The sequence below is a fragment of the Macrotis lagotis genome, chromosome X, assembly GCF_037893015.1.
Source record: "Macrotis lagotis isolate mMagLag1 chromosome X, bilby.v1.9.chrom.fasta, whole genome shotgun sequence".
NCBI classification, from domain to species: domain Eukaryota; kingdom Metazoa; phylum Chordata; class Mammalia; order Peramelemorphia; family Peramelidae; genus Macrotis; species Macrotis lagotis.
This window is the reverse complement of record NC_133666.1, coordinates 478,389,124-478,402,131: the sequence shown is the minus strand read 5'-3', so window position 1 is coordinate 478,402,131 and position 13,008 is coordinate 478,389,124. Positions and strand designations below refer to the sequence as shown.

General features: G+C 33.4%; 1 protein-coding gene across 3 annotated transcripts in view; it reads left to right on the top strand.

Moving 5' to 3' along the window:
• Window positions 1–13,008, top strand: part of CDH19 (cadherin 19) — a 135,458-nt gene that overhangs the window by 111,602 nt on the left and 10,848 nt on the right. For all 3 annotated transcript variants that reach the window (XM_074199402.1, XM_074199403.1, XM_074199401.1), the window contains one exon: window positions 12,461–12,582. In XM_074199402.1, the coding sequence (XP_074055503.1) occupies window positions 12,461–12,582 (122 nt within the window). The remainder of the gene's footprint in view (window positions 1–12,460; window positions 12,583–13,008) is intronic.

Below are 13,008 nucleotides of genomic sequence, written 5' to 3'. Positions count from 1 at the left end.
CACCTGCCTTTTTCACTACAGCTGAAGCAAAATGTATTCTGCTCCAACCTTTTACCTTACTCTATATGTCTCTTGGGGGATTCTGGCTTTTAATCCACTCTGCTATTCACTTACATTTTATGAGAGTTTATCCCATTTGTATTCAAAATTAAAATTACTAACTCTTTTATTCCCTCTGTTCTATCTTTCCTCTCTTTGTACTTTTTTCCTTTTTCAGTTTATCCATATTAGACTGTATTTTACTTCTGAATACCACCTCCTTCAGTGTGTTCGCCACCTCATAACCACCCCCTGCATTATCTTTCCCCTTTCCCTTTGAGCCTTCTTCCTTCCCTTCCTTCTTTTAGTTCCCTTTTTCCTCCCCTGCCCCTTTCCCATTTGGGTCAAACAACAAATGATAGAGAGTATTAGTGATTTCATACAAGATAATGACAATAACAAGAAAATATACCAAAAATTATGGGATGCAAGGAAGGCAGTTATTAGAGGATATGTGATATCTTTAACTGCTTAGATGAATAAAATAGACAAATAGGAAATCAAAGAATTAAGAATGCAAATAAAAAAATTTAGAGAAAAAAACAAATTAAAAAGCCAATTAAATATCAAATTAGAAATTCTAAAAATTAAAATACAAACTAATAATGTGGAAGGAAAGAAAACTATTGAACTATAACCACAAATTGGTTATATGAAAAAAAAAACATAAAAATTGAGAAACCTTTGGTTAATTTAATTAAAAAAAGAAAGCAGCAAACCAAATTACTAGTATCTTAAATGGAAAAGATGAACACACCACCAATGGAAATTAAAACAATACTTTGCTATTATTTTGCCAAACTAGATGCCAATAAATTTGATAGTCGAAGTGCAATGGACGAATCTTTAAGAAAATATAAGGTGCCTGGGTTCAATGAAGCAGAAATTAAGTATCTAAATAATCCAATCTCAGAAAAAGAAGTTCAGCAGGCTATCATTGAACTCCCTAAGAAAAATCTCCTTCCTGATGAATTCACAAATGAATTCTATCATGCATTTAAGGAACAATTTGTTCTAATTCTGTATAAAGTATTTGGAAAAAATAGGTGAAGAGTGAACTCTGCCCAACTCCTTCTATGACACCGTTATGGTGCTGATACCTAAACCAGGAAGAGTCACAACAGAGAATGAAAACTCTAGACATATTTCCCTAATCAATATGGATTCTAAAGTCTTAAATAAAATCTTAGCAAAGTGATTATAGCAAGTTATCACTAGGATAATACACGATGACTAAGCAGGATTTATCACAGGAATTCAGGGTTAGTTCAATATTAGGCAAACTGCTAGTATAATTGACTATAGCAATTACAAATTTAACAGAAATCATATGATTATCTCAATAGATACTGAAAAGACCTTTGACAAAATCAGCCCCCCGTTCCTACTAAAAACACTAGAGTCTAGGAATAAATGAATTGTTACTTAGAATGATAAACAATATCTATGTGAAACTATCAACAAGCATTATATTGAATGGGGATAAACTAGTGACATTCCCATTGAGATCGGGGTGAAAAAAAGATTCCCATTATCACCACTACTATTCAATAACATATTAGAAATGTTAGCTTCAGAAATAAGAGATGAAAAAGAAATTGAAGGATTTAGAATTGGGAAAGAAGAAACAAAACTCTCGCTCTTTGCAGATGACAATAGGATATACCTAGTGCATCAAAAAAGTCATCTAAAAATCTACTTGAAACAATCAGCAACTTTAGAAAAGTTTCAGGATATAAAATTAACCCACATAAATTCTCAGCACATATATATATATATATATATATATATATATATATATATATATATATATATGTATATTACTAGCAAGAGATAGAAAAAGAAATTCTAATTAAAGCAACTTCAGATAATATAAGATGCCATAAATAGTATAAGATAAAATTATATAAAATAGGAGTTTACCTTCCAAGGCAGACTCAGATACCCTATGAAAACAACCATAGAACCCCTTTTCCACAAAATAAATCAGATTTAAATAACTGCACGAACATCAACTGTTCATGGATAGTCTGAACTAATACAATGAAAAAGACAATTTTACCTAAATTAAACTACTTATTTAGGAAGTTAATAGGTAAATAGATTGTTAGGAAACCTAGGTATGATCAAGACCTATGGAGGAAATTGAATGGGGATAGAAAGGAATACGTTTTTTTCTGCACTATATGGTACTTACACAAAAATTGACCATGTACTAGGACATAAAAAACTAATGATCAATTGCAGAAAGGCAGAAATAGTAAATACATTTTCTCAGATCCTATCACAATAAAAATCATATGCAATACTGGGCCAAGGAGATATAGACCCAGAACAAATTGTAAACTAAATGACCTCATTTTAAAGAATAACTGTATCAAGCAACAAATTATACAAAGAATTAATTATTTCTTCCTAGATAGTGACAATAATGATACAACATACCAAAACCTACGGCATACACTTAAGGTGGCTGCCAGGGGATATATTATATATTTAAATGCTTACATGAATAAATTAGAGAAAAAGGAAATCAATGAACTAATTATGCAACTAAAATTAGACAAAAACAAATTAAAAATCCCCAATTACATCCCAAATTAGAAATTCTTAAAATTAAAGGAGAAATTAATAAAATCAAAAGCAAGGAAAATATTGAACTAATAAATAAAACCAAGTGCTGGTTTTATGAAAAAAACAATAAAATTGATAAACCTCTGGTTAATTTGATTAAAAAGAGAAAGAATAAAATAATTTACTAGTATCATAAATGAAAAAGAGGAACTCACCACCCAGGAGGAGGAAATTAAAGTAAAAATTCGGAATTATTTTGCCAGAATCTATGTCAAAAATTTTGACAATCTAAGTGAAATCGATGAATATTTACAAAAATATAAGTTGCCCAGATTAAATGAAGAGGAAATTTATAACCTAAATAAACCTATCTTTAACAAAGAAATTCAAAAAACCATTACTGAGCTCACCAAGAAAAAACATTCCATGCCAGATGGATTCACAAGTGAATTCTATCAAACATTGATGGAACAATTGGTTCCAGTTCTATATAAACTCTTTGGAAAAACAAGTGAAGATGGAACTTTGCCTAACTTTTTCTATGACACTGGTATAGTGCTGATACCTAAACCACTAAGAGTTAAAACAAAGAAAGAAAATTATAGACCTATCTCCCTGATAAATGATGCAAAAATCTTAAAATCTTAGCAAAACGATTACTAGTTATCACTAGGATAATATATTATGATCAAATAAGATTCAACTCAGGAAATCAGGGTTGGTTCAATATTAGGAAAACTACTAGAATAATTAATTATAACAATAACATACCTATCAGAAATCATATGATCATATCAATAGATGCTGAAAAAGCTTTTGACAAAATACAACACACATTCCTAATAAAAACACTGGAGAGTATAGGAATCAATGGTTTGTTTCTTGGAATAATAAGCTGTAGCTATCTGAAACTAACATCAAGCATTATATGCAATGGGGATTGGCTTGAGGTATTCCGAATAAGATCTTGGTGAAACAAGGATGCCTATTGTCATCATCACTACTATTCAATATTTAAATAAATTTGAAAAAAAAAACACAGTTCCTGAATTCTCTCTGCCACCTTGGCCATAACTCTTTGTCTGTGATTTAACTGCACAATTCTTTCTTTGGATACAGATGCTATTCTCCATCACAGATAATCCAAAATTGTTCCTGATTATTGCATGGATGGAACAAGCAAGTCCATTAAGATTGTTCTTTTATTTCTTCTCATTTCACTTAGCATCAGTTCATACAAGTCTTTACAGGCATCTCTGAAATCTCATCCCTCATGGTTTCTAATAGAACCACGGTGTTCCGTAATACAAAACACCATAATTTATTAAGATATTCCCCAGTTGATCAACATTTTCTCAACTTCCAATTCTTTGCTACCACAGACAGAGCTGTTTTCTATAAGTAATGTTTTTATAATTTTTCATACTCACTTCAAATTAAAGATCTAGTAGTGGTATTGTTGGATCAAAGGGTATACACATTTTATTGCCTTTTGGATGTCATTTCAAATTGCTCTCCAGAAAGGTTGGATTGGTTCACATCTTCAAAAGTAATGCATTAGTATACCAGATTTCCCATATCTATTCCAACATTGGTCACTGTCCTTTCTGGTCATATTAGTCAGGTTGAGAAGTGTGGAGTGGTACAACAGAGATACTTTAAATTGCATTTCTCCAACCAGTGAGCATTTGGAGCAATTTTCCTATGACTAAGTCTAGCTTTGATTTCCTCATCTGTAAATTGTATTTGGCCATTTATCAATCAGGGAATTGTTTGTTTGTTTGTTTGTTTGTTTTGTTTTGTTTTGTTTTTATACAAAATCAGTTCTTAATATATTGTAGAAATGAATCCTTTGTCAGAAATATTAGTTGTATAAATTATTTCCCAATTTAATACATTTCTTTTTGTGTTTTTATTGTTTTATTTTTTTATTTTGAATCTTTGTATAATTTTTCCCCTAATCTTTCTTCCCTCCCCACTTCCCCACAGAAGGCAGTTTGTTAGTCTTTACATTGTTTCCATGGTATACATTGATCTAAGTTGAATGTGACGGGAGAGAAATGTGAGGGGAGAGATACAGCTTCCTTAAGGAAGAAAAATAAGGTATTGTGCTCAATTTTTACACTAATGGAATGAGCAAGTCCATCAAGATTGGTCATCATTCCCATGTTGCTGCTTAGTTGAACAATGTTCCTCTGTTTCTGCTCATCTTGCTCAGCATCAGTCCATGCAAATCTTTCTGTGCTTTCCTGAGTTCCCATCCCTCCAGGCTTCTAATAGAGCAACAGTGTTACATCACAGACATATGACACATTTTGTTAAGCTATTCCCCAACTGAAGGACATTTACTTAATTTCCAATTCTTTGCCACCATGAACAGAGCTGCTATGAATATTTTTGTACAAGTGATTTTTATGCTTTACTAAAATATTCTTGTTTAAGAGTAAACATAATACTTCCTCCCCCAACAAATATAAACCCTCATGAGAAATAAAGTAAAATAAAGAGGAAAAAATGTGTTTCAATCTATGTTCTGATACCATAAGCTCTGTCTCACATGGATCACATTCTTTATGAAAAGTCCATCATAAAAGGTACTTCCACATTTTTTCACTGTTGCTGTTGCCGATTGTAATTCCCTCCATCCATTCCTCCCCACTACCATAGATTATGTTTTTTCTCTCCTTTCACTCTGTCCTTCTAAAAGTTGCTGCAGATTAGCGGAGTGGCACAGCAGACTGATCACTGGCCCTGGGGCCAAGAGGCCCCAAGCACACACACCACCCCTGAGGCCCAGCAACCACCCAACCATATGGTCCTGGACAGGCCACCCATTCCCACTCCCTTGCAAGAAGTAAAAAGAAAAATGTGTTATAACTGACAATTCCCTCCTATGATCTGCCCTGTCCTCTGTCAGCCATATCCTCTGCTTCTCCCTTTCCCCCTTTCCCCCTTCTCTCCTTTTTACTCTAGATTTCTATACCCTATTGTGTGTATATGTTGTTTCCTCTCTGAACCATTTCTAATGAGAGCGAAGGTTCCTTTATTCCCCCTCACCTTCTCCCCTTCCATATCATTGCAAAAGCTCAGTGTAAAGAAAAACATATCTTTTACATGAAATATCTTAGACTTTTTCACCTCTCCTTTCTCTTACTCCCAATGCATTTCCCTTTTAGCCATTGACTCCATTTTTACAATATATTTTATCTTCAAATTCAGCTCTCTCCTATGCTTCATCTATAAAAACTCTGCTCTATTAAGTGAGAAGTTTCATATTAGTATTATCAGTATCATTTTTCTTTGCAGGAGTACATGAAGTTCATCATCATTAAGTCGCTCATATTTTACCCTTCTCCTCCACTATCTATGCTTCATCTGAGTCCTGTATTTGAAGTTCACTTTCTGTTCAGTTCTGGTCATTTCAACAAGAACATTTGAATTTCCCCTGTTTCATTGAAAGTCCATCTTTTCCCCTGGAAGAGGATGTTCAGTTTTGCTGGGTAGTTCATTCTTGGTTGAATTCCAAAGCTCTTTTGCCTTTTAGAATATTATATTCCAAGCCCTATGAGCCCTTAATGTATTTGTTGCTAAGTCCTGTGTGATCCTGACTGCAACTCCATGATATTTGAATTGTGTCCTTTTGTCTGCTTGTATTATTTTCTCTTTGACCTGGGAGTTCTGGAACTTGACTATAATGTTCCTGGGGTTTTTATGGATCTCTTTCCATGGTGATAAGTGTATTTTCTCAATTTCTCCTTTGCCCTTTGCTTCTAGAATATTAGGGCAGTTTTCCTGTAGGAATTCTTTAAAAATGAGGTCAATGATATTTCCCTGATCATGACTTTCAGGAATCTCAATAATTTTTAAATTATCTTTTCTGAATCTGTTTTCCATATCAGTTGTATTTTCATTGAGATGTTTCACATTTTCTTCTAATTTTTCATTCTCTTTGTGTAGAAGCATTGTGTCTTGACTTCTCCTAAAGTCATCAGATTCTTTAGCCCCATTCTACATCTGAAGGAATTGTTTTTCTCAGAGAGTTTTATTATCTCCTGTTCCATTTGGCCATTTTTTCTTTTTAAAGCATTCTTCTCAGTAACTTTGTGAACTGTTTTAGCTATTTGACCTATGCTGGTTTTTAACATGTTATTTTCTTCAGCATTTTTTCAATCTCCTTGACTAAGCTGCTGATTTCTTTTTCATGTTTTTTTCCTGCATCTCTCTTATTTCTTTTCCCAATTTTTTTTCTGTCTCCTTTACTTGATTTTCAAAATCTTTTTTGAGCTTTGTCATAGCCTGAGATCAACTTCTGTTTTTATTTGTGTCTTTAGATGCAGGAACCTGTTCTTCCTCATCTAAAGATTGAGTATTTTGATCATTCTTGGAATCAAAGACAAAGAATTTCTCAATGGTGTTCCTCTTTTTTTTCTCTGTTTACTCATTTCTAAAGTCTGTGGCTGCTTTTGGGGTGCTTCCTAAGATTTGAATATTATTAGGACACCTGAATTGGGGTGGGTTTGGGACACCCCTCTGGGACCTTTATTCCTCCAAGGTCTTATGTTCTCTTGCTGTGCTTTGATATGTAGATGACCACAGGCACTACCTTCTGCCCTGGAGCTGTGAGGAGGGTCCCTGCTATCTTAGTATGGAAGACCAAACTGCAACCTGGATCTGAGTGTGGGCAAACAGCAGAGTCCTCCCCGGGAGAACCAAGAGATTTCTGCAGTCTCCCCCTGACCCCCTTACCATCTGTGGACTGTACTCTGGAGGTATAAGCTGGTTTCCTCAGATTCCTGCTGAAGTTTTTGCTGCAGGGCTGCTCTGAGGCCACTGCTCCTCACCCCACACTCATTCTGGTGCAGCAGAGTTCTCTTACCTCCCTTTCAAGCTGTTCCCAGTGATCCCTGGGCTGGGCTGAGCTATACTGTGCTGAGCTGTGGCCTGTGCTTTTTTCTAACCTCCTGTTCTGGTGAAACACAATTTTCCATATAACTTCTTTCTGTGGGTTCTGCCCCTCTAAATTTTGACTAGAGTCCTAATTTGATGGCTTTTGGAGTTTTGGGGGGAAGGATTTTCTGGGAAATGCTGCCTTCAGGCTGCCATCTTGACTTCACCCCTAATCTACTACATTTAATTTGATCTTTGTTACAGTGGTTTGTTTGCACAGAAGTTTTTCTTAATTAAATGTAATCAAAATTATCTAGTTTGTTTTTAACGATGTTCTCCATTTCTTCCTTGGTCATAAACTGCTTCCCTTTCCATTGATCTGACAGCAAACTATTCCTTGTTCTCCTAATTTGCTTTCAATATTGTCTTTTATGTCTAAATCCTGCACCCATTTTGAACTTATCCTGGTATAGGATGTGAGATGTTGGTCTAATCCAAGTTTCTGTCATACTAACTTCCAATTTTCCCAACAGTTTTTATTTCTTTTTCTCAGAGAAATTTCTTATCCTAAAAGCTAGGCTCTTTGGCCTCATTAATCAGCAGATTACTGTTATTCTTTCCTGCTATCTCTTTTGCCCATTTTATTCTCCACTTATCTACCACACTATTTCTTAGCCAGTACTAGACAATTTTGATGACTAATGCTTTATAGTGTAATTTTAGATCTGGCAAGGCTAAGCCACCTTCTTTTGAACTTTTTGTTTTATTAAATCTCCATATATTCTTGACTTTTTGTTTCTCCATATGAATTTAGTTACAATTTTTTTTTCCTAGCTTATTAAAGTAATTTTTTGGAAGTTTGATTGGTAAGGTACTAAATAAATAGTCCAATTTAGGTAGAATTGTTATTTTTATTTTATTAACTTTGCCTATCCATGAGCAGTTGATTTTTTTCCCAGTTATTTAAATCTGATATTATTTGTGTGAGAAATGTTTTGTAATTGTTTACAAAAAGTTTCCGAGTCTGCCTCAACAGGTAGCCTCCCAAAATTTTATATTGCCTGAAGTTACTTTCAATGGGATTTTTCTTTCTAGTTCTTACTTGTATATCTTGCTAGTGATATATAGAATTGCTGAGGATTCATGTGGGCTTATTTTATATCTTGGTACTTTGTTAAAGTTGCTAATTGTTTCTTGTAGTTTTTAAGCTAATTTTTAGCATTCCCTAATTATACCATGATGTCATCTGCAAAGAATGAGAGCTTTATTTCTTCCTTCCAATTTTAATTCTTTCAATTTCTTTTTCATCCATTATTGCTGAAGTAAACATTTCTCATAGTATATTGAATAGTATTAGTGATAATAGGCATCCTTGTTTCACCCTGCATCTTATTGGGAATATCTCTAGCTTATTCCCATTGCATATAATGCTTGCTGATGGGGAAAACTTGACATTTAACATTCAGGAAAATAAAAAGTATATATTGATGAACAATTATGAATGTTTGCTTTATTTATGTAAAACTATTAACCATATTCATATGATTAAGAAATTATGAGAAAGAACTAAGAGGGAGACAGTGAATAGAACACTGAATCTAGGGTTAAGAGAATTTGAGTTGAAATCTGGCTTCAAGCATTTGAACTTACTAGCTGTATGACCTTGGGTTAAGCACTTAAGCCTTTTAAAAAACCCAAACATCTAGCTAATAGAAAACAGGTGAACATATACTTGCCAAAACAGATTGAAGAACTATATAACCATAAACATTAAAAAATTTGTATAAATATTTCCATTTCTTATAAATTGACATTTACTTTTCTTGGCAGTTAGATGGCACAGTGGATAGTGTACCAACCCTGCCATCAGGGTGACTTGAGTTCACACCTCCTCTCAGACAAGTCTCTCAACCCCAGTGCCCCACAAAAAAAAAACAAAAAAAAATGTCGTTCAAGGGTAGGAAAAGCCATTATAATTTTTAAATGAAAATTTTTTCTATGAAAGAATCTGTTCAATGTCATTCTAATGATATTACTAAAATTATTTTACTGAGTTATTAAAAATAAAAACAAAGTTCATTTTGAAAGAATATAGTAAAAAATATTAAATAAGTAGATTTAGCAGTATTGGACCTTAAACTATACTATAAGAGAGTTCATTGTTGAAGTATAATAAAGAACATTTCGGTTTTTTTAATTAAAATTTCTTATAAAACCAGTCTATATAGCCAAAAATAGGGGGAATGCAAAAAACCGGAATGGTCCATTCATAATTGGTCATCAATATATACTTTTTATTCTCCAGAATGTTAAATGTCAAGGTTTCTCCATCAGCAAGCTTTATATGCAATGGGAATAAGCTAGAGACATTCCCAATAAGATCAGGGGTGAAACAAGGATGCCTATTGTCACTAATACTATTCAATATACTATGAGAAATGTTTGTTTCAGCAATAATGGAAGAAAAAGAAATTGAAAGAATTAAAACTGGAAGAAATAAAGCTCTCATTCTTTGCAGATGACATGATGGTATAATTAGGGAATCCTAAAAATCCGCTAAAAAAACTACAAGAAACAATTAGCAAATTTAACAAAGTAGCAAGATATAAAATAAGCCCACATGAATCCTCAGCAATTCTATATATCACTAGCAAGATATAGCAGTAAGAACTAGAAAGAAAAATCCCATTGAAAGCAACTTTCCAGGATAATCTCTTATATAAGGATGTGATTGATTTGAAATATTGTTCAGTTATAGGAAATGGTGAGCTGGTTGATACAGAAAAAAAACTTCAGAAGAATTGAACCCATGAACGAAGATGATTTCCTCTTTTACAGGAACAGGAGACAGATGGAAATAAGCATTGTACAATCTGTGTATGTGTGTGTGTGTGTGTGTGTGTGTGTGTGTGTGTGTGTGTGTGTGTATAAATATACATATATATATGCATTCATATAAATATATATATATATATATATGCACATAGCTATATATCTGTGCACATATACACTGTATTTCCTCATGTATAAGACCATACCAATCATAAGATGTACCTTAATTTGGGGGCCCAATATCTGAAAAAAATGTATTATGTAGTTATTGAACTTGTTTTATTCATCATAAAATTCGTAAAACTCTTCATCACTGTCAAAATCCCCATCCATTATCCTGTTCTTATCTGTGTTTGAAGATGAATCCCTGTCTTAGGAGACACTCTGACTCCTATCTTGCTTGTGTTCTGTCTGTTTGACCACAAGCACTACCTGGGCAACTCTGGTGTGTGGATGCATGCATAGTCAATTCTGTTTCATGAACCTGAAGCACCAATTGTGTCCTCCTATGAAATCAGTAAATTCTTTTTCATCTGCAATTCTTCTTATCTCATGCTGAATCATTTTTATGTACACAGGTATTCTAATTTCCCTTTACTCTTCAATCCATCTCTTCAATTCCTACTCTGATTTAGGCCATTTTGCTAATTTGCCTCTCATGACCTGCTAGTGTGGCATTTTCAGTAGAGTTTCTCCTTCCTGCAGCCAATTTTGGATTGTTTTCTCATTTGGAGGAGGACTATACTGATGTTCAGCTGATTGGTTTCCATTCAATTTTGCAAACTGGATCACTTTTTTTTTTAGTTTTTTTAAGGCAATAAGGTTAAGTGGCTTGCCCAAGGCCACATAGCTAGGTAATTATTATGTGTCTGAGGCCGGATTTGACCTCATATACTCCTGACTCCAGGGCTGGTGCTCTATCCACTGCGCCATCTAGCTGTCCGTAAACTGGATCACATTTAATTAGAATTCAGCACTGTAAAAAATCATTTCGGAGTTATTTCTGGGCAGAACATTGGCAAAATGTAAGCAAATATACTGGTAAATGCAAAACAATGTATGCAAAGACAATAAGTGAAAAAAAGTGGGAAAAGCAAGTAAAAAAATGTACAACTAGCATGTAAGATACATCCAGTTTTCAGATGCAATTTTTTTTGAGAAAGGGTACATCTTATAAATGGGGAATTACTATATATATATATACATCTATATATATATATATATATATATATATACACACACACACACACACACACACACACACTCACAAGTATACACATGTGTGTGTCCTTGGTTAATTTTTGCCTTCCTTTGTGTGTAAGGGGAGATGCAGGAGAAAAATAAAGTAAATCATGCCAAAAATATGGCGAAGAAAACCAAAAAGGAAGCAAAGAAAAGGTGTGAAAGTTTGAAAGTAATGATTGTATTTATTATTTAGATTTTCTTGAAATAGAAATTTACTGTCTCATATTCAATCCTATCATATGCTCTGCTGTATCCACGGCAAGTTTTTCTTTTCTTTTCTGATTTTGTTTTTGTTTAAAATTTTAATAAAACATGATAAAGTTCTTTTAGCTTTAACTTTGTAGCATAGAAATATCTATGTAATTAGGGCAATTATGACCAAAGCTTCCTTTCCTTTTGACAGTAACAGGATGGAAGGCACATTATTTGGGGGAGAGGGCAATTGGTACATATATTGAAAACAGTTAGAATAAGGACGGGTAATAGAGTTTGCACTCCCCCTTCCCTTATAATGAATATAAATACTAGCTCACTATCTATTAATTTGCCACTTATTTTAATGTGTTAGATAAAATTTCTATCGTTTATTTTTCAACCAAATAAATAGCTATTTTTTATCCTTCTCTGCAATGAAGATCATTACTTCAACTTCCTTCTATTTATCTTAACCCCTAGATAAGAAGCACTTTTGCTTAATTAAAAAAACAGTTTTGGAAAAGAGTATTTCAGAGACTCTTGAAATGAACATTGTTGGTAAAATTGTTAATAAAGTGACTCTTATTTGTAATCAAATGTGCACTGCTATTTTGGAGATAACAATAGCTTTATATGTCACCATTTTGGTAGAGATATCTTGGCATATTATTTTCCTTTCTGGTTTAAGGTATTCTATTGATGACTGCACTTTATTCAGCATTGATGACAGTGGTGCCATCACTGTAATTGAACCTCTGGATCGGGAAATAGCTGAATGGCACAACATAACCATAACAGCCACTGAAAAAGGTGAGTACGAATTTAGGAATATCATGTACCTTATGCAATGCACAGGTTTTTTAAAATTTTCATCACTGTATCCCTTCAGAGAAAGAGAATGCATATTTCTCCAGATTCAAATTACTGTGGCTTTTTAATTATGAGGTATTATTTGAATGATTAGTTTAATGAAAGTAGAATATATGAGCTCCATTGAAGGTCTCACATTCCTTCACAAAAGATTTCAAACTTGAAAGGGAAAAGGAAAGAAGTTTTAATGGAACAGAAGATGTAACACCAATGATATCTGAATTATTACCCTGAAGAAGGACCATAAGTTAAATGAGACCTTTCTTGATTTCATAGCAGTTTTCTTTAATAGTGTTGAATGAGCCATTCTATTTTAATATGTATTGTTCTGAAAATTAATTGATAATGTTGTATAAAGTTCAATGA